The sequence below is a fragment of the Polypterus senegalus genome, chromosome 17 (assembly GCF_016835505.1).
Source record: "Polypterus senegalus isolate Bchr_013 chromosome 17, ASM1683550v1, whole genome shotgun sequence".
In the NCBI taxonomy this organism is placed as follows: domain Eukaryota; kingdom Metazoa; phylum Chordata; class Cladistia; order Polypteriformes; family Polypteridae; genus Polypterus; species Polypterus senegalus.
In genome coordinates this window covers 89191766-89214665 of record NC_053170.1, presented here as the reverse complement: position 1 = coordinate 89214665, position 22900 = coordinate 89191766, and the positions used below count along the sequence as shown (strand labels likewise).

The window sequence follows — 22900 nt, the reverse complement described above, 5'->3', positions numbered from 1 at the left end:
CACTGCCCTCTCAACAAATGGCTTCGTCCCTCCAAGTAAGGAACCCACTGGTGCACCAAGACCCTAAAAAGAGAGGTCCACACTCATGACTGAACACGTATTTGTTTTGACACATTCCTGCACAGCATTTTTAACAGAAAGAACAATTGAAATCTCTCTACCTGTTTTACTTTTTGGCCTTTTACTGTTTTTCTGTTGGTGCAGATTTAAAGTCAAAGTCAAAGTGAACTTTATTGTCATCTCAACCATATACAAGTATACAGATAGACGAAATTGAGAAGCTCGGGGTCCACAGTGTAACAACATGATGTGCAAATAGTAAATTAAAAATAGAATACAAATTTAAAATTAAAACGCAAACAAGACAAGACATTGTGCAAAGATAGGACAAACAAGTAGCAGCAATATTGATGTGTAAGATATGTAATATAATAAATTAAATAAATATAGATAATACAGAAATTATCAGTGTATGTTATTAGTTGTTTAAGACGTGTGTAAACAATGACAGGTCAGAATGTTTCACAGCAGAAGGATATCAAGAGTGTCAAAATCCTTAGAGGTCAGTATGAGATTTTCAGTTCTTTTCTACATGCACACTCATCTTTGCAGGATAGTGGTTTTCATGTATAAAAGTTCTGTTTTTAGAGGTGGTTGAGGCCGTGTGGAAGGTCCCAGGGGGCAGCCTGGTGTTAAGGAGTCTAACAGCTTGGGGGTAAAACTCTCCTGCAGCCTGGCAGATTTGGCTTTGATGCTGCAGTATCTTCTCTTGGATGGCAGAAGTGTGAAAAGTCCATGTGAGGGGTGTAAGGGGTCCTGCACAATGCTGGACACTGCGTTTGTAAAATATGTCCTGTAGTGAAGGGAGAGGCACCCCAATAATGTTCTCTGCTGTCTTCACTATCCTTTGCAGGAGCTTGCGGTCGGATATGTTGCAGTTGCCATACCAGACAGTGATGCAGCTGGTCAGCACACTCTCTATGGTGCCTCTGTAGAACATGGTGAGGATGGAAGGGGGAAGACGTGCTTGCTTCAGCCGCCTCAGGAAGTGTAGTCTCTGCTGGGCTTTCTTGATTAGTGATGAGGTGTTATGTGTCCACGTAAGTTCCTCAGTTAAGTGCACACCGAGGAACTTGGTACTCCTAACAATCTCCACATCTAAACCGTTGATGCTGAGCGGGACGTGATTTTCTGAAGTCCACGATTATCTCTTTTGTCTTGTCGACATTGAGAGATGGATTGTTGTCTTCACACCATGTGGACAGCCATTTCACCTCATCTCTGTATGCTCTTTCATCATCCCTGCTTATCAGTCCCAGCACTGTGTATCATCCAAAACTTGATGATGTGATTGGTGTTGTGTGTGGCTGTGCAGTCGTGAGTCAGCAGGGTGAAGAGCAGTGGACTAAGCACACAGCCCTGCGGTGCTCCAGTGCTCAGTGTGATGATGCTGGAAGTGTTGTGCCCATCCGAACTGACTGGGGCCTCTCTGTCAAGAAGTCCAGGATCCAATTGCAGAGGGTGGTGTTTAGGCCCAACCTGCTCAGTTTTACAACCAGCTTTGGAGGGATGATTGTGTTGAAGGCAGAGCTAAAGTCTATGAATAGCATCCTGACATATGTGTCTTTTTTATCCAGATGTGTCAGGGAGAGGTGAAGGGCAGAGCATATGGCATCCTCAGTTGACCTGTTTGAGCGGTATGCAAACTGAAGAGGGTCAAGGGAGGCAGGGAGATTAGTCTTTATGTGTGACATGACTAACCTTTTGAAGCACTTCATTATGATTGGTGTGAGTGCAACTGGTCGGTAGTCATTCAGACATGTCACTGATGACTTCTTTGGCACTGGTATGATGGTGGTCGACTTGAAGCATGTTGGGACTGACGACTGGCTCAGAGATGTGTTGAAGATGTCTGTGAGGACACCAGCCAGTTGACTTGCACATTCTTTGAGCACAAGACCAGGTATGTTGTCAGGTCCTGCAGCCTTCCGTGGATTGACTCTGGATAGAGTCCTCCTCACATCTGTTATGGAGAGACAGAGTGCTTGGTCAGTGGAGGGAGGTGTTGCTTTTCTCGCAGGCTCTTTGTTCTGTGCCTCAAACCGTGCAAAGAAGTTGTTCAGCTCATCCGGAAGGGAGGCATCACCATCACTGCTGTGTGGATTGGGCTTGTAGTTTGTAATTGCCTGAAAGGTGGGCTCTGTTCCGGAGCCCTGTGCAAGAGCCCACCATAGTGGCACACCAGGGCACTCCCATGCACATGCGGTGGTCAGTAGATGGAACACAAAGGACTTGGAGTTGGACTGTCTGAGGGGTGAGCTTGCAAATGTCATGCCAACTGTGCTCCAACCAGCCATTTGGGCAAGAACTGTGTCACTGTGCCTCATAAGCACATTTATGTCAAAAGGCTGTATGAAGAAATTCTTGTAACCTTTGGGGAAAAAAATTAACTATGAGGCCATTATTTTCTAAAACTCCCTACTTTAACACTATGTGAAATATTGTGAAGTAACCTTGAGTTATGGACTCCACATGAGGTAATAATAATTGCCAACAGCTTTTCCACAATATAATAAGAACAAAAAAATCCAAAGCCAAATCACTGGCTGGTGCCCTCTTCAGGAAAAGAAAAAAAAAAAAAGACCCCGTGCTTGTGAGGTGACCCCCAAACTGCCATTTTGCCCATTTTAAATTGGGAACACAAAGCTAGCCCACTTATTGTAATGGACCCTACTTAATCCATTTAAGAGTTGTGGGGGTCAGAACATATTCTGTCAGCGTGGGGCACATAGGCAGGAGCCGACCCCCTGGATGGTGTGCCACATTCACACACTCCCCTTGTACTCCTTCATAGGGGGCCAGTTAAACAAAAATGCATATCGTCAGAGGTGGGAGGAAGACCAATAGAAAATCTCATATAGAAATGTTGGCCTGTAGGGTTTAGCCGTTCTGTTCTCTTGAGCTCCCCCTAGTGACAGTCACATCCCTGTAAACCTACTGGTCCATTTAACATTAAAGGGCTGAGTAATCCTATGGTTAACATAGCCGGCCATATCTTCCTGCTGCAATTAGCGCCCCAGGGTGTTAGTTCACCCAAGGATTAATCTGACACCCCAGGTAGGAAAGGTCACATCCCCTTCAAGTGAAATTTCGACCCTGATAGTGATATACTGCACAACACAAGAGGAATATCCACAGACAGACTGGATTTAAACCCAAGACTCTGGAATTGGATAACAGCAGCGTTAAACAATGTGCCCCCAATAGCTAAATAAACGCAAATGTGATTCACCAGTTAGCAAGCACAAGAGAAGCAGGTACAACTGTCCATTTTCAAATCTGCTTATCTAGTGAGGGGTATCACTAGTTGTAAGAAGGGAGCCGATCTTGGAGGGGACACCAGGCCATCACACGCCAAAACCCCCACTGGCCACGGCTAGTATGCCTGTCTGTTATACACCCCCCAGTGACAAAAGCCCCTTTCTCCCCGTGCATGTAAACGATGGTTTGTCGAAAAACGAGCCATTCTTACCCATAAAAAGAGAAATTTGGACGCGAGCATCGGAAGGCTTTGTGCCCTCGGAACCAAGTTACCTGAACTATTCTATAACATTTCAGTAATTACCGTATATACTCGTGGATAAGTTCTCCCACAGATAAGTCGGGCTGGATTTTACTGTATAATTTCCAGGATTTCATAATGTCGGTCGTATAAGTTGAATCTGGAAAACTCACGCTATTGGCCCTACAGATTATGATATGCTAACGCCCACCTAAGAGAGTAACGACAGAGCACATGGCCTTTTTTTTATCTATGTGGGTGTGGCAATGCCCTGTATCAGCGTGTACTCCTAACCTCTCTCTCTATTGTGCCTACATGACCACATGGTAATACCCGAACGATTCCGAAGTGACGTTTGCACTGTTTTGTGTTTTTTGTATCTCACACTCTCATTCACCTTGATCGTAACAACATCCCTTATCTACGATGGAGCATTCGATCAGAAGAAAATATGAAGCTGGTTTTAAATTAAAAGTCGTTGAAATGGCGAAAGAAATTGGTAACAAAATTCAATGTGTCTGAGCAACTGGTCTGAGATTAGAGGAGGCAAGAAGATGTAAAAATAAATAAATAAAAATTTAAGTGTCACATTTGGGGTCTGATTTTATGATCGATTTTTCGGGTTTCAAGACCCGACTTACATGCAAGCATATACAGTTCTGATGCTGATCTTTCTGATCCGTTGAAAACCGGAGATCAAAATTTTTGACGAATCTTAAGCTTTCGCTCCTACCCCATAGACAAAAGCAAAAATGTGTGTTCCTCCAGCTGTCCTCGTGCCATGGATGGAGATTTCTACCGCTGCACCCCAATCAAATGACACGGGGCGGCATTCTCTTAAACATGATCTACAAGGGGAAGAGAAGCGTTCACTTTTGCCACCTAATTTCATGCATTCAGAGTGTGTTGCTTCCAAACAACTATCTATAACGCCTTTCCCCTGCTTAGGTTCCTGTCCCTGTCCGTTTTAGTTTAGATTCTCAAATGAGAATGCACGTCTGGGGACAACTTGTTTAAAAGTGTGTAAGTGAATGTTGCCGCTAAAAAGGCTCCGACCATAGGGTTTCTTCCCAAATACCCGCCACCTCCATTTCCTTCAGTCTGTGCACTTTAAACTGCCGCTGGGGTCTCAGGGAGAGAACAAAAGAGACTGAACAAACACCCGACGCTGTGAGAAAAACCAAAAGCTAAAATGGCGGTTTTCAATTCAGGAGCTCGGTAGCACAAGGTAACAGATGCGTAACGATTCACTTGTGCATTGTTGTGAGTGCAGCGACAGAAGAGACAGACAGACAGACCACTGACGCTGCTTGGCCCCACTTGTGCTGCTATGATATCTTTCTGTAATTTTAACTATTGCATCATTATGTGGCATAACAGCAGCAAATAAAGAGTTTTGATAACGTGTTAATATGCTGCAGCCATTTTGTCAGTTCCAATTAGACGGTAATGTTAACTTCATTTAGTCAGAAGGTATGTAATGAAATTACAGTTCACTGGGCTATTTAGAAAGTCTATGTATGGGTGATAGCCCTTCCACCTTGACTGAATTATTTCCTACTTTTCACGCTCTCTACGTAGTATTCCAGTAGGTATTTGGTTTATTAAGACGGAGTTAATTATCTCATGTAGTCTGATAAACCCTAACCCTAAGTCTAACCCTTGACAAGATTTTATCTTAAGTGGTATTGGCGGGCTCTGTGTGTGCGAGAGATGAGAGCCAAGAAGATCCCAGCCGGAGGTGCAATGCATACAATGTGGCTGCAAGGCATGTGGGCGTTTAGGACTTTGCAAACAGAAGAGAGGCTTGTCAGTGATGTCTCATGTTTTATGTACCACGGCAGAATGGAAAAAATTTAAATGGGGGTGAAGAAAAAAAAAAAAAAAAGAAATAAAACATACAATAGTACCTTGGGTCACAACCGGAATTTTCGTTCCAAAACTCGAACATAATTTCCCCATAAGATTGTATGTAAATACAATTAATCCGTTCCAGACCGTACAAACTGTATGTAAATATATATTTTTTAAGTACAAAAATAGTTAATAATACCATAAAATGCACAGTTTAATAGTAAACTAAATGTAAAAACATTGAATAACAGAGAAAACATTCGAACAGAGAAAACTAACATTGCAGGAGTTCACGCTACAGCCTTATGAACCGATCTCTGTAAACACTTTTTTTAATGAGTTTTAATTGCAGTCTCAGTTGTTAAAAAATATTTTAATAGGAGCATCCCACATGAAAATATAACGATCTCATTAATTGACAGTGCATACCACTTTATAAATTTTATGTCCGTTTGAGGTTAAAAAAAAAACCCAACTCTTTCTCCTCAGATGGAAATCGAACTCAGGTCTCTGAGGCACGGCAGGAAGGCTGTGACAGCATATCCTTACCGCTACTCACGGGAGATGTTGTATCATTCTTGAACCTTTTGTGAAAGTGTTTGTTTGATCTTTGGAAATCAAGTTTAATATATTGTATAGTTTATGCCTACATTTTGTAACATTTATTACTAAAATATGAAAAAGTTTGTGTTTTAACAATGTGTTTATACAGAATACTGTAGAAACGGAGCACACATGAAATGCGTGTGTTCCAAAAACGATCTATTATTTCCACTCTAAAACTCCACTTCACTCTCAGATAATCAATCAAGGCATGAGCTGGGAGAAGTTCGTGGATGTTCTGCGACGGCGGGAGATGGAATAGCCGGCTGCTCTTAATCTGCACATTAACAGGACAAAAGACGCTGGCGGAGAGGTGAGGACAGATTTAAGAAGGGATTTAAGGTGGGACGGAACTACGAGTTTTTTCGTAGACTCTGGTAATTCTAGTGTTAAGCAAAGGGAAAAAAATGAACATTTGAAAAATGCGTAATTTATACAAAAACTAACCATAAACAACCAAGAAAACTAACCTTGCATGGGTCAAGTTCTGGCATGAAGGAAGTGAGCAGGAAGCTGGGTGGAGAGGAGATTACAGTTGTGAGGTAAAGTCCCTCAGCGTGATGCACGTCTGACCGAGAACAACGTACTGTACAGGGAGAGACTGAACACGTGCGGAAATCACCGGCGCGTACGAACCGGAAGGGAAACTGGCTTGTTCGTCACCCGAGTGTGTGGTCGTGAACAGATGCAAAAGTTTGCCGAACTTTTTGGTCGTAACCCGATTTGTACGTGTCCAGAGACGTTCATAACCAGAGGTTCCACTCTACCTGGAAAGCATCCATACAGTGCCATGCAGGAGACGGGCGGGCGAGATTTTGGTAATGTGAAACCGTGCAGGAAAGTCGTCACAGAGCCGCATCGTCTGTAGTTGTGTAACCCGACGTACCCAGGTGAGGATATCCAGCAAGTGTGACGTCCCCTCCGAGCGGGGAGCGTGTGATGTGATGTGCCCCGGCTGACTTTCTCGCTCCTTTCACTCCTCCTGCGACACTCGCACTCCCACTCCGAGTGATTCCGGGTCGTAGCACGCTTTATACCTGCTCAGGAACACAAACCTGTTAAATCTCAGTAGAGGTGACTGTCAGGCCACAACCTCCAGCCCGTATTACCTGTAGACGCCATACTCCCACTCAGACTAGTCCTTGAAATTATTTCTGCCTTTTTTACTTAGTTTTTCTTACTGCAGCTACAGTATTTTTTTTAATCCACTTGTCCATCCCACCTGCAGCTCTACTGAACAGCTAAAAGCAAAAACTATTAAACAAGTTTTCATTTTTTCAAATTATCCTCAAAGAACCCCTTGAGTAACACAAAGATGAGCCACAGTAGACGAATAAAATATACTATTTTCCGCCTGTAGTTTTATTATGTGCAGTTTTGCATTATTGCTTTATCTATAAAAACCGAAACAAATCATATTCATAAATCTCTGCAACTAAACATATTTTTCTCTCAACGGCCAACTGTGCATCACACATTCTCTACTGTAAATAAACACTCATAGATCCTGACCTTCAGACTCTTCTGTAACAATGTGCAAAGTTTCATGAATGTATAAGATTTATATACAGTATTATCTTTATGTTATATAGTTTGTATGAGCTTCAAATCAAACTACATAGAGCTAATGGTAGTTAAGGTGGCATGGCGGGGCAGTGCCTAGTGCTGCTGCTTCACGGTGCAAGTGGCTGGCTGCCTGTGTGGCGTTTGCATGTTCTCTGTGTCTGTGTGGTTCTTCCTCTGGGTACTCACTGGGTGAACCAGTCATTCCAAACTGGCCCAGTGGCGCATGAGTGGACCCTAGTGCCCCATTTCCTGCCTTGTGCACCACGTTGTTAGGAATAACTCCCAGCCCTCCACGGTCCTGAACTGGATTAGCCAGGCATGAGAATGTGTGAAGTGGTTATGGCCATAAAGCAAAGGAAGTGCACTCAACTGGGTAAAAGTGCGACAGAACAATTACGAGAAATGCTGTAATTAGTCACGGCCACCCATCTTCCTTTCACAAACAGGAGCCGAGACCATAATGGCATGCTGTCAGCCTGAGAGAGAGATTAACTGTAGAGGCGCACAGCCATTTGGGGGTGGATTGTGGGCACGCGTCTTCCTAGGCTCCCTGTCTCCGTGCACTTTCATAAAATGTCGTCGCCATATCTGGCTACCTGCTTGCCTGTCGGCAAGAAACAACTTGGCTACCGGTGAGCCGACTTCCTTGAAATATGTTACTCTCACTCTTCAAGTTTCATTTTTTTTTTTGGTTGAAATGTCTCAGAGAGAGCTGGGCACATTTTTCAGATTCTGAAAACGTGTCTTTCTCTCCCCCATCCCAGATATATCCTGTGTGAATTCATTTTACTCCTTGTAATTTACATTGCGGGAGGTTATTTCAGCTCGAATAACTTCTTCTTTTACTCATCTGATAGCCGATCCTTACGGCAAAACGGATAATTGAAAGATAGAAGAGTGAAAAGCCAACTCGGCCCAGAAGTGCCGCCATGCCGGCTACGGCGGGTGAATGGACTTCGATTTCAATTCTCCATCGGGTAGTTCTTTCAAAAGTTTTATGTTTAACAGATATGAGCTATGATTAGAGGCAGACACTCCTCGGCCAACACAGTACGTCAGTCAATGCGATTTGTTAGAATGAATTAAAAGTGCAGTCTGCCATCTATGAGCTGCCACCACAAGTCTATCCGGGCCTGGTTTTTAACTAGGTGATACTGTAAAATCGGTGTTTTATGTGTGTAATTACATTCTGTTATCACTGCCATTTTTAAATATGATTGCTTGTTATTAAAAAAATGTAATAAACAAAACTATGATCTCTCTGACTTTCACAAATAAACAAATTTTTTTTTTTTTTAATTTGGAAACATGGTTTGTAAATGGAGAAAAACACTAAATTATATTCCAAAAGAGACGTGCTGGATGTGTTGAAGTCAGGAATAAAGGAAAGCAACGATTAGGAGCTGAATTAGCAGACAGTCTGAGGCTGGGATCTGCGCCAGTCAGAAGTGCAGAAAATACACCTTTGCCAAGTAACTAACAGAAAATAACAGTCAATCAAATGGAGGTCACTGCACGACATTCTTAATACTGTGGAAAAACGAGTCTGTGCTCAAGTCACCTGGGCCAAGAATACGGATGCTGTGTCCTCCACACAAAATGTAGCAGAATCCTCTAGATATGCTACCTCTAAGACAAGACAATTAAGAACGCACGTGTTCCATAAATAGGAGACTCTGGTTTGCATCCTGGCCCAAGCACTGATGATGTGGAGTTTGCAGGTTCTTGCCATGTTTTTGTTTCTTTATTTTCCTCTCCTGGTTTCCCTTCCATGTCCAAACACATGCATGTTCGGTAAGTGACCTCTCCAACTAGCCTACTATGTGAGGGTGGTGTGTACTCTGCAATGGCCAGGCGACCTGTCTGTGGAGGATTCCAGCTTTGCCCCCAGTGCCATCTGGGTAGACACTGCAGGTTTTCCACAAGGTGCCCCAATTACTTCTCAGATGGGTGAGTGAATGTGCATTACTGTGGAGTGGTACCCTATCTGGGTGCCTGGTGCTACCAGAACAAGCTCCTACCTCCATGACGCTGAGCTGAACAAAGTAGGGTCGATAAACAAATAGGTGGCGCAGCCTTTTTTGAAGAATCCAGAATAACTGGACAAACAATGGCAGTCATGAGATGAAGGAATGAGCTAAGCAAACAGCAGTCACAGCCATAATGTCATGTGCACGGTGAACTTCTAACTTGTCAGACCAACACGTCGCCACGCTCCGGTGCCAAGATAAGTAACAAAGTGATAACATACTGTGCGTCACTCCATGTTATTTCTGTAGAGCCCTGTTGCCCTGAACTGAGCAGGAGTACCAGCAGGCAGTGAGGTTGGACTCTTCTGTCTATGCCGGGGAGTTTTTTTATCCACTGTCTCTGGTAGTTTGTTTTACTGGCCTTCTAAGAAAGTACGAGCTCACACCTTAAATGAAAAACTAATGTACAGCATTTAAAAATGTCAACAAACTTTAAAGGGCTACACTCCGCAAAATCACGAACGGCTATAAAAATACAGCATTGTGCAGAAGTCGTAGTCACATTAGACGGTTCACAGAGAGAGAGAGAAGCTGTTTTGAGTTATTTTACGTCTAAAACAGACAACAGCGTATTTCTGAGTTCCAAATATTCCTTTTGCGAAAAGTGAAGCCATACAATCGGATATGTGAATGTCCTTAAAAGGGTCAGTTTGGTATTTTTCAAGTTAACGTTATTTCTTTACAGGCACGATGTACAGGGTGGGCCATTTATATGGATACACCTTAATAAAATGGGAATGGTTGGTGATATTAACTTCCTGTTTGTGGCACATTAGTATATGTGAGGGGGAAAACTTTTCAAGATGGGTGGTGACCATGGTGGCCATTTTGAAGTCGGCCATTTTGGATCCAACTTTTGTTTTTTCAATAGGAAGAGGGTCATGTGACACATCAAACTTATTGGGAATTTCACAAGAAAAACAATGGTGTGCTTGGTTTTAACGTAACTTTATTCTTTCATGAGTTATTTACAAGTTTCTGACCACTTATAAAATGTGTTCAATGTGCTGCCCATTGTGTTGGATTGTCAATGCATCCCTCTTCTCCCACTCTTCACACACTGATAGCAACACCGCAGGAGAAATGTGGCAATGAGGGCCCACCCTGTATATTCTAGGGTGTAGCTTTTCTTTTTAATTTTAAAAAATTTGATCTCAAGTTTTCGACAGATCTCGACGTTTTAGTGTTGCCTGATACCGAAAACATCGATATCTCAATAATGGGTGTGTGTCTGTCTGTGTGTGTGTCATAGTTTCTTGAAGACAGTCCACAGCTAAAATCACTGGACGGAAAAAATACCGAACTTAAAACATAAGCCTGGTATTTAGATGACGATGTGCTGATTAGTTTTTGAACCAAATTGTGCAAGAGAAACAGGCCCCTCTAAGGGAACCCTCAAATACCGTCATTCTGCAATTAATTATGAATTCTTCTCGTCAGTTGCTATCATAATTGCCTATTTAATGATCAGAAAGATTAGCATCAGAGAGGTAAATAATTACTGAAATGTTATACAATAGTTTGGGTAACTTGGTTCCTATGGCGCAAAGCCTACTGACGCTCGACATAAATACTGTGAAGCCCGAGTTAGATTCGGAGTGACTTGTCATCGATCCGCTTTACAATGTTATGCCCAAATAACTCTCAGGACAGTCTTCTGCTGCCATCTAGTGGTCAACATAACATCATGCTGCAAAAAAATCATGAATATGTCTATGAATTCTGCCATTTTGTGGTAACTCTAGGCGGAGGGGAGGCACTGAGGCTAGGAATCTGCCCCGGCAATTGGAAGGTTGCCGGTTCGAATCCCGTAAATGACAAGTGACTCCACTCCGTTCTGCAATTCCTCCGTCATGGGTATGATGTTACCCTGCAACCAGCTCTACTTGCAGGGAAAACTTGGGGGTTGTTGGCAGGATTGGCACTCCAGCACTGTATAAAAACCTCGCAGTGTCCGACTCCATTCGAATTAGTGTGGTCCTAATCTGGGATCCTGAGGTGGTTCGTCGTGTGGTGGGTGCGGTAACATACTGTATCAGTGCATGCTTCCAACCTCTGTCTCTCTCTACAACAACCTATCAATATTCATGACAGGGGTGGAGCCAAAACCACCATAAAGCCACTTTTAGAACTGGACTTGAATTGAGTGAGAGTGATGATGATGTGAAGTGCTCACCTGACACCTGTTTGGTGGAATCTGAGCAGGCAGGTCAAGTGACTTGCTCGTGGTGACACAGTAGCAGGATTCAAACCCACACCCTCATGGTTTGAAGCCCAACACCTTAACCACTAGGCCACACTGCCTGCTGCCTTCTCTCAGGGCCTTTCTGACAAGACATTTGTATTGTATTCTTGTTTTCTTAGCCCTTCGTGCTTCTCCGATGTCCATAGCCTTGAGGCAAAAGAAATGTTCTCTATAAAATAAAACACAACCACCCGCTGTCCCGATTTCAGCAATCTTTCACACATCTCCCAGCGCAGACTGGGTGGGGGTCTTTGGGCAGATGCAGGTCATTACCTTGGACAGACACATGCTAACAGAGTCGGCGTACTGCAGGATCTCAGACGGCTGCACCCTCATTGCCACAGCGGCGTTCATCAAGCGGGCTCCATCCATGTGAACGGCGAGACCGTAACGGTCGGCCAGGGCACGTAGCTGCCAAACAGAGAGGAACAAAACAGGAAAACAAAAGAGCCCGAATTTAAGAATAGAGACGGCGTTGGAGAATGTGATCAGCACGCGGGTGCTTTGTATTCTGCCAAGAAGCTGCCAGCAAACGAACAAACAATTCATTTTTAGAAATGCTAGCCCACAGAGATAATAATACTCCATTTGTTATTCTGCGAGCGTGATTTTCAATGTACAAAAATATATAAATATGTACAGTACATGCATGCACAAACACCCACGCTTACATACACTCAGTGGCCGCTTTATTAGGTCCACCAATCTGGAACCAGGTAGGTAGTGATGTGCGACATGTACCGTCTGCGATCACATCTTAACTGTTGTTCTAATGATGTGCGAGCAGACATCATCGAGTATGTCGCTCCTTTTACAGAAAAAAAAAAAAACAATCAAAAACACGTCTTGAGAGTCCGCACGTTCACCGCCTCATGTTGCCTCGTAGGAGACTATTGCTTTTGTGTGCGTTCAGAGTGTACACGGTCTCTGCGGCGCACCCTAAGTGAGTTCAAAATTAAGTGACCGGAGAGCGGCAGCCTCGCAATCTACGCTGCTGGATGTGGATTACACTCACTTGCGTGGAGGCCATGCCGGTCGAAGCCCCATTTGGAGGTCAGAGCGCCCCACGGTGTCCAGAGCATGCACCTTTTGAGTTACATATAGTCGTGTGCACCCCATGGAAGCTGCTGACTTTTAAATATATTCCATCCATCCATTATCCAACCCGCTATATCCCAATTACAGGGTCACGGGGGTCTGCTGGAGCCAATCCCATCCAGCACAAGGCAGGAAACAAACCTCGGGCAGGGCGTACACACGCACACCAAGCACACACTAGGGACAATTTAGGATTACCAATGCACCTAACCTGCATGTCTCTGAACTGTGGGAGGAAACCCACGCCGACACGGGGAGAACATGCAAACTCCATGCAGGGAGGACCCGGGAAGCGAACCTGGGTCTCCTAACTGCAAGGCAGCAGCGCTACCCACTGCGCCACCGTGCCACCCTTTTAAAAATAATTGAACAGGTAAATGTTAGATCATAATGTACACAACTGCCTTACAGATAAGGGTGATATATATTAGGAAAAAATGACCCATCATTGCCATAATCGAAATTAACAAAAATGCAGATTTGTCAAGTGTGTGCATCCCTAAATTTAGCCCCACTTCCAATCTATAAAATGAGAATCAGTTGTTGAGTCTAATGATTAGAGAGCATGCAGGAGGGACTCGACACATTGAAACTGCGGCTATCTAGGCTCTGGCGTTCTCCTTGCTATTGGCGTGTGTGGTGCCATCATGACAAAAATCAAAAGAAAGAAGGCTGTGGATGCCTATGAGACTGGCGTGAGATTTTAAAAGACTGCCAAATGATTTGAAGTGGAGTAGATTTCAAAGGACTGCTAATTTGGCCCAGCAAAAGAGCCGGCTGACTGCTTGAACCTAAAAGAAGTCTCCTGGAACCCCAGACTTTCATTTTAATATCTGCAGGAAACTCTTGGAAAGGTTGGTGTCAAAGTGCACGCATCTGAAACCAGAGAATGATTACACACATCTGAAATGCACTCCAAGTGTGCCAGCTAAAAAAGCCTTTGCTGTCCACAAAGAAAAGTTAGAGCATGGCTGCAGTTTGCCATTGAACATCTAGGGTAAAGGCCAGGCCTTCTGGATCAATGTGCTCTGGACAGAAACAGATGGCTGCCCACAGTAACAAGTAGACATGTTTGGTGCAAACCGAAGACAGCACTTCAGGACAAGACCCTCCATACCAACTGTGAAGCATGGTGGTGGAAATGCTATGGCCTGGGATTGCTCTGCTGCTTTAGGGCCTGGATAGCTTTCAGTGGTGCAGTCAACCGTGAATTCTACATCACATCAAAAATGTGCTTGAGGAGAATGTAAGGCAATCTGTCCGAAAGCTGAATCTGAACCGAATATGGACCTTTACACACGATAAGGATCAAGAGTGGGTGGCACGGTGGCACAGTTGTAGCGCTACTGCCTGCAGTAAGGAGACCCGGGTTCGCTTCCCAGGTCCTCCCTGTGTGAAGTTTGCATGTTCTCCCCATGTCTGCGTGGGTTTCCTCCCACAATCCAAAGACATGCAGGTTAGGTGCATTGGTGATTCTAGTGTGTGCTTGGTGTGTGTGCCCTGCGGTGGGCTAGCACCCCGCATGGGGGTTATTTCCTGCCTTGTGCCCTGTGTTGGCTGGGATTGGCTCCCCGTGACCCTGTAGTTAGGATATAGCGGGTTGGATAATGGATGGATGGATGAAGGATCAAGAGCACACAAGTAAGTAAGTAAGTAAGTAAGCGTGTGAAGCTTGTCATGTCAAACCCAAGAAGAATGCAGACTGGCATTGCTGTTAGAGGGGCTTCAATGGATACCTGTGGTATTTCAGTTTTGGCAAAAACTTCTAATATTTTTTAGGTTTTTGTCATTCTGGGCGTATTGAGTGTTACCCGATGAGGGCAAACCTGAATTTAAATGAATTCAGCACAAGGTTGCAACATAACAAAATGTTTAAAAAGTGGAGGGGTCTGAAGAGCTTCTGAAGGCGCTGTATATAGTGAGTTACGGCCTCATAATTGGCTGTTTGGAGGAGCAGTCTATGTGTGAGTAATGGCCAGGTAGACCTAATGAAGTGGACACAGTGTGTGTGTGTGTGTGTCTGTGGATGTGGTTTTTTTTCCAGAATTAGAACGGTCTCACAGCCAAGCCCACTTATTATGACTGTCAAGCTGCCAGCCCTCCATTGGCAGACATCCTTCTTGCCTTTTTTTCTGGCTACTCTTTATTCCAAATATGATCAGCTCTGCTTTAGTGTTTTTTGTTCTTTTTTTAAATAACAGTTACCTAGTGGCCTCAGAGTGGCAGAGCAGACTGCGTCACCTGATTTCCCTTGGCTCCCATTTCCTCTAATGTGCTCTCTTTTTTCTCTGTAGTTTTGATCAGGAACAACGCTGGCTGCAAGCAACCTTGGGCCCACATCGGCATCAAGCCATTTCACGATCACCCTTAGCAACTGGAGCAGCAAAGAGCTAACATCAGTAAGTGAACACATAAAAGATGGCATATCTTAATACACACCAGTGAGCGATCACTAACTGTTATTAAACACACACACACACCTATGGCGGTCGTTAAGTTCTCGATCAGGACGTGCAGGGACACCGTTACCTCTTTGAGAAATGAATGGGGAAGAACGCGTCCTCCCGTGATGTTGTGCGTATTCTCCACACAGATCAGGCGGGTCCGAGGGTAGTGCGAGTCAGGGAAGTCGTGTCGGATCTTTGACTCGACCTCATCCAGGTTGAAAGTGCCATCTGGGTTGTTCCGGACAGTGCGTGCGTGAACGCCAGCACACTACATGAAGACAGAGAGAGAACGGTTAGATGTGAACGGAGTGACAAAGCCTTCACTTGAACAGGCCAGGCTGTCAACTATTCAGCTACCTTAAACTTGACAGATTGATGCCAATGATATTTCTGTGGAAAAGAAAGAAGGGATTAGGGTACCAGGATAATTCCTTTTAACTTGCCACTGGCAAAAAAGTTGAAACTAAACAAGTAAGCCAAGGGCAACGTTTGGTGCATGTTCATTACCTGACACCATCTTGAAAGGCAGTGGGATTTATCTGGTTGAGACTGGAAGCCTCCAGTGCAAAGGAGGGAGTTACGGCAAAGCCATCAGTCCTCTTCCAGGTAAAACAGTGATGGTGTTACTCTCAAATTGCCCGGTATGAGGTGCACTACACTCACACGTCAGTATGAATCTCTCCTTAAACAGTTAAACCTTTTGCAACTCCTTCTCAAATCTCATAAAAATTCTATTGATTGCTCTCAGAAAATGGCAGATAGAGAGTTGAAGGGCTTAGATCCAAAGCCTTTTCCCTAACTTCTAACGCAGGCACTGTTGGATCGGTACGGAAATATTTATTTCGGTGTTGATACCAGCTTTCAGACGTCAGTACTGTTACCTAAACTTGTTATGAAGCAAATAATGGAAAGCTCCAGAAAATCCCTGTCTTACTCCATCCTCCTTGAGGTGCCCCACTTCCCTAATGAAGTTCCGATCACATCGAAACAATGGGTGGGCCCCCTGTGAAGTCCCAATTACCGTATATACTCGAATATAAGCAAAAATGTGCTGAAAATCGTCACCCTCGGCTTACATTTGAGTCAGGTCCCGCTGCCCCCGCCAACCCGACAGAAAGCTGGAGTGTACAGTACAGTGGAACCTCGGTTCACAAACGTCTCTGAACAACGTATAAATCGGGTTACGACCAAAAAGTTTGCTAAACTTTTGCATCTGTTCACGACCACACACTCTGTATACAAACAAGCCAGTTTCCCTTTCGGTTTGTGCGCGCCGATGATTTCCGCACGTGTTCAGTCTCTCCCTGTGCAGAGAGAGAGATAAAGAGAGCTGGCCGCATAAGGCCGAGAAGGCAGTTAAAGAATGCACCGGGCTTGTTTTTAAAGCGACTGCTTCGAGCATTGTTCTAACCTTGTTGTATTTAATGACTTTTTTCTATTGGATTTTAACCTCCACTTTACTTCTGTTTACAGCGATCGGTTCGTAGCATGCATTGTTGCAATGTTGCTTTTCTTGGTGGTTTATTAAATCACGGATTTTTCAAATGTTCATTTTTTTCCCGTGCTTAAAACTCATTAAAAAAAAGTGTTTTTAGCGAGCGGTTTGTAGTGCTATAGCGCGAACTCTTGCAGTGTTAGTTTTCTCTGTTGTACAAGGTTTTTACATTTAGTTTACTATTGCACTGTGCATTCTATGGTATAATTAACTACTGTATATTTGTGCTTAAAAATCTTTACAAAAAATATATTTACATACAGTTTGTACGGTCTGGAACGGATTAATTTTATTTACATACAATCCTATGGGGGAAAATTACTTCGGGTTACGACCAGAGTTTTGGAACGAATTACGGTCGTGACCCGAGGTTCCACTGTACCTGGTTTGGTCTGCGGGTGGTAGAAGAACTGCTGCGGGCTCTGTGTGGTGCTGTGCAGCCTCTGTGAGGCTCATTCTGGGCTGTGTGCTCAATTAATGAGCTGATGCCTCAATTAATGTACGGTAATTTCATTGGTATTCATTTTCATTATTGAAACTTACCAGTAGCTGCTGCATTTCCCACCCTAGGCTTATACTTGAGTCAATAAGTTTTTCCAGTTTTTGTAGGTAAAATTAGGTACCTCGGCTTATATTCGGGTCAGCTGATACTCGAGTATATACGGTATGTCAAAAGTGCATATGGAGTAAGCCAAAGTGCACAGCAAGTGCTGACAGGGAAGAAGGGCTGGTGGAGGTTGAGAGGAACACGAGATGTTTACTTTCGGTACAGAAAATCTCATAATGCTGGTACTGTAACAGTTTTAAAAAGTTTTCCTTTTCTGTACTTTTCCAGTACCGGTATAGCACACAACTCTGAAGACAGGCCTGTCAAACTTAGACCCTGGAGGGCCGAAGCGACTGCAGGATTTCATTCCATTCCTGCTGCTGCATTTTAAGATTTTTCTCCTTAAGCCAATGTCACGTTACACGACTTCTAGTCAGAGGGGAAGTCAAACTTGACGAAGGACATTGCCTGAGCGTGTCATATTACACGCAGGTTATGTCAAATTAGACGACTGCATAACAAACTCCCTACACAGTTCCAAAGTATGGCGAGTGTGCCCACCTTTTCTGGTAGCAGGCTTTACAGATTCGACAGGTTCAGCTGTAATCTTACGCCCCTTCTTTGTTCCTTTGTTCCATTCTGTTGTGGTACATAAAACACGAGACATCAGACAGACGAGCCTCTCTCCTGTCTGTCTGGTCCAAAACACCTGCGTTACATAGGCATCCTACTTCAACGGCCATTAACGCTCAATGTTTGTGTCCTGTTAGCTGAAAGTCCAGAATCCACCCCAGCAAGTTAGGGTCCAAAGCAGAAATTAATAATCAGTTTGTCATACTAAACTTTGGGTCTGTAAAGAAAACAAAAAAGTACTTGAAAAAATAATTATATGGTTTCCTCCCACAATCCCAAGACATGCAGGTTAGGTGGATTGGCGATTCTAAATTGGCCCTAGTGTGTGCTGGGTGTGTGGGTGTGTTTGTGTGTGTCCTGCGGTGGGTTGGCACCCTGCCCAGGATTGGTTCCTGCCTTGTGCCCTGTGTTGGCTGGGATTGGCTCCAGCAGACCCCCGTGACCCTGTATTCGGATTCAGCGGGTTAGAAAATGGATGGATGGAATAAAGACAGGAAAAAAAAAATCAACCTTTCCAAAGGCTTGCTTACTCAGTTTAGCCCCGTGAATGCTCAAAGAGAGAGAGTCGTCTTCCCAACTCCTTTTGATTTCGGTGTCCCCCTTCCAGACATGTACTGTCCACTCTTAAACCCTTTGGCGATTTCACGTGAGCAAATTATGAAGAGTTTCTCATTTCAAACTGGTATGCCTTAATGAGATTATTAAACTAAGGCTTCTGTGTGGGCCTGCAGCCTCAGACGCACATCCCGCTGCACACAGCAGAACTGCCAAGCGCGCCATCTCGATACACACTTTCCTCAGCTGGTCCTCCAGGTCATCCGCCATGGTTTCACACACACACACACACACATACACATACATACACACGTGACTAAAGACTGCTGTTCAATCCCCACTGGGACACGGTGACGATTAGTCCGATATCAATCCCATTTTGAATGCCCTTTGAGCTAAGATGCACATCACATCCTCCTCTGACAGACGCCGGATCCTAAAGCCGATGGCAGCACCGTCCCACGCGAACCCGGGGGAAATAAAAAAACAAAAAAAACTCAAGACAATCCTTGGAACTTTTTTTTTTTTATCCCTCATACACTTGATACTGTGTACCCCGCAGAACAACAAACCTTTAAGAGGCTCAAATAGTCAAGTGCTTCTTCACAAATGAGTGTAGCAGTGATGGGTTAGTAATTAAGAAGGTGGCCCAAATGAAAATGCGCAGTCACTGAGGCCCTTCAGGGTCTGCACTACCTTGATTTTAAAGCCCATGGGTGTTGCCGACGACTATAAAAGGCGTACACAAAATGATGGCCTGCCTGACAAACGGATTCGGCATGCCCCGAGCAGGAACAGGAATTTAGTCTTCAGCGACACGGGCTCTGCATTTTGAACGCTTTCCCTTAACCCCGCGTTCCTCCCGGAGCTGCTTCTGCCCTACAGATTTAATGGCTGTTACAAGTTTTTGAGAATGCCTGCACATGTGAATCCGATCTTAACATATGTTCCAGAACGCCATCTGCTTCGCTTGATTTCTCTTAACAACACTTGTGCATCCGCTCCTTAGCTTGCAAGGCAGCAGCAACGCTACACAGGAAATGACAGCTGTCACCGAGGAAATCAGAGAGAAATAATGAAGAAAACGACTTCTCTTTAAAATGGTGATTGGATTAAGTGGCTTTGAAATGCGAATGGATAGGTGGGCTAATACTGGGGGCCTGCTGACCTTTTACAAATCATCCATTGACAGTCCTATTTCTAATAAGAGGCTAACGATAAATGAGCCAAAATACACCTGAGGCTGAGCACTGCTGCTGCTTCACTGTGCTCCTCAATCTCAGTCCAGACACACACATAAAATGTCACCATTTTTGTGATTTATTTATTTTTTGTAAAGTGAGTGCATATATAAACCCTTGATGCATATTTTGAGAATGCCACTCCACACTGGGGAAATCAGCAAAATATCATCCTGTTATGTTATTAAAGATGATCAGGCAGATCCAAGTAACCGCAGGCCGACAAGCTTAACGTGCAACACAGGTAAAGCAATGGAAGGAATTATTCAAGAGAGGATGGAGCAACACATGGCAAGAACAGGAGTGTCGTGTTTTAATAATACAGTGGAACCTCGGGTTGCCCCACCATCTTCCCCCAACGCAGCACCGGTTGTATGTCACTTCTCTCTGTAGTTACCATCGCCAACGTCCGTTAGATAGCATCACAGTTCAACACAGGCGCTCCTTACAAATACAGCGCCGCTCCCCGCCATTTTCCCCAGTACGGTTTCTTTGTCACTGGCTTTCCGTATTTGTGGTGTTATTTGCTCGCTTTCCAACTCACAATACGATTTCACTGTTGCTCTTTCTGACTGACTGCTGCTATTTGTTCGCTCTCTGACTTATTGTAAATAACGTAAATTCATCTCACTGTGGTGCTTATTCCGTACGTAATACCGTCTAACACATTATAATTGTCCTGCGTTCCGCTAATATATCCACGCCACCGAAAAAAAGGACGTAGAATTGGAAGGTCCGCAAGAAAGTCTATTTCAAGGGTGTCTGAAATGCCACAGCAGACCGAATCCAGAGTGGAGGAACTTGCAATAAAATGTGAGTCAGAAAACGGTTTGTTCTATTTCTATGTTCTGTTTCTTTCATTTGGGAATTTCACCAGTTTAATGGCGCTTTTCCACTGCATAGTACGGCACGACACGGTTCAGTTCAGCTCACTTTTGGGGGGTTTTCCACTGGGAACAGTACCTGGTCCTTTTTTTAGTACCACCTCAGCCGAGGTTCCAAGCGCCGAACCGTTACCAAAACGTGACGTGTAAACTCTGCTGGTCACTGTTTGGCCGGAGAAAATCGTCATTACTGCGTCACTGAACTTGCGACACGACACACAACAGACCCGCTAGATTTTTAGCACAGCCAGCGAAGGTTCGGACGCACCATTTTGTTTTAACCAAAAATGGCTGTTTCGTGGTCTATTGAGGAAGTACAGACGTTCCTCTCGTTGGTAGCCGAGGAGCGGATCCAGCGAGAGCTGGATGGGGCGACACGGAATGAAAACGTTTTTCAGGAGGTCGCTTGTGGCGCGTTACGATGATGTCACGGCAGTAGAGCGGCGCAACTATAACGACGTGAATAATCCCCCACTCTAAAGCGGTACTAAACTGCAGTCGAAACGCAAACCGAGCCGAACTGAGCCGAACCAAGGTGAGCTGTGCCGTACTATGCAGTGGAAAAGCGCCAATAGATTCCCGGGCGAGGCCGGGTACTCCTGCTAGTCTGAAAATAAAGAAAGGTGAAGGTCTCAGGAAGGCTGATCTGCTCAGGTCCCTAAAACATTTGACCAGAGCTCTTAGAAAGGAGAAAATCAACGGACATGTCTGCTGTTGTACGATTAGAGCAGCAATGAGCCCTGGAATTAAAGAACGGGTTTAATTAACAACAAGAACTGGCGCCTCATTAAGCAGCTGGCTGGAGTTTGAGGCCCTGACTTAGCTGGTCTTCTGTTGGCCCCCCTTTACCTCACATTTCACTTCAGAGGAACAAATCTTGAAAAACAAGTCAGTTAAAATGAACGTTAAAGGAGTTAATGAGCAGCAAAAACAGGTCACTAATTAAGAAAAGGGTGAGAATGAAAACCTGCAGCCACTTGGGACCCTCCAGGACCGGAGTTGAGGACCCCTGCTGTAGAGTATTTCATAGAAAGAGTTTGCACATCTGCAAGAGAAATTTAATAAAACCATTCAGCACCTGAGAGCAGGACCCCTTTCAGCCACCTTTCATTCAGATACATCAAGTAAATAAAATAAGGGCCGCTGCTGGGAAACGTTATGTTTAAAGGTGAGTTAGTTACATTACACATTGCTCACAAATAAGTAACTAAACATGTTATACAGTTATTTATTATTAATTAAATGTAATGTGTAAACATTCTGTTACTTTTTCTTCTTTTGTATGAAAACCTGCACGTTGGACAGGCCAGCATTTGTTATTAAAGTCCACACATGAACCTTCAGGAAGCTGACCAAGTCACCTGACCTGCCAGTGCTCCAATTGGAAAACCCAAAGGAATGTCACCAATCGTATCACAGACGTTGTGAGTCGCCTCGGAGAAAGGCGTCAGCCAAATACAAAATGACCAGAAGCACAGCCATGTGTTTTTCGAAACACGTTTAGTCCTTCGGGTCATGTGCTGTGAAGTAAATCGCATCCATCTCCAAAACGAGCCCCCTGGAGATTCCAGGTATGAACGCTGACCACTGCGCCACCTGATCACACTGTTCGAACACAGCCATAACAAACAGTTGGATTAAAACCAAACTGCCCCGTTTATTTAAAGGCATCTCTTTGTGGCCCACACACGACACACTCTCTTGTGCCTGGCTGGGTGATGGTGGCGTACGTCCACCACGTCTGCTTCTTTGCTTTACACCCACGGCTGCAGTGATAACCTGTGACCCCAAACTGGGCCGATTTGAAATGTACCCCTCAGTAAATGCAGGATTAAACACAGGCCGTTCAGTTCTTTTCATCTGATCTCACGCCACGCCACACACTGGCTGAACTTCTTCTTTACTTGCAATCAACAGACGGCCGGAGCGCACGTGTGCATGAAGATACCAAGTAGATGCAAAATGTCTGCAAAATAAGTGAGCTTTTAGGGGAATACCTTTGGCTAACAGTTTAGTTCAAGGGTGTCTACAGGGAGATTCATAACACATGGAGAGGTTATTGAATAACATTTATTATTTAAGACTGTTTTATAATATTATTTGCAAGGCAATATAGATGTTTTATAAAGTAGATGCCATT

General features: G+C 44.3%; 1 protein-coding gene across 2 annotated transcripts in view; it reads right to left on the bottom strand.

The window, feature by feature from the left end:
- tha1 (threonine aldolase 1) overlaps window positions 1-22900 on the bottom strand; it is a 42878-nt gene that overhangs the window by 7878 nt on the left and 12100 nt on the right. The window contains exons 4-6 of one of the 2 annotated variants that reach the window (XM_039740156.1): window positions 15488-15673; window positions 12134-12271; window positions 1-63 (exon numbers count right to left, since the gene is read on the bottom strand). The exon at window positions 1-63 is cut by the window's left edge and continues 130 nt beyond it. In XM_039740156.1, coding sequence (XP_039596090.1) covers window positions 1-63; window positions 12134-12271; window positions 15488-15673 — 387 coding nt within the window. The remainder of the gene's footprint in view (window positions 64-12133; window positions 12272-15487; window positions 15674-22900) is intronic. The other variant, XM_039740157.1, reaches the window with a different exon arrangement.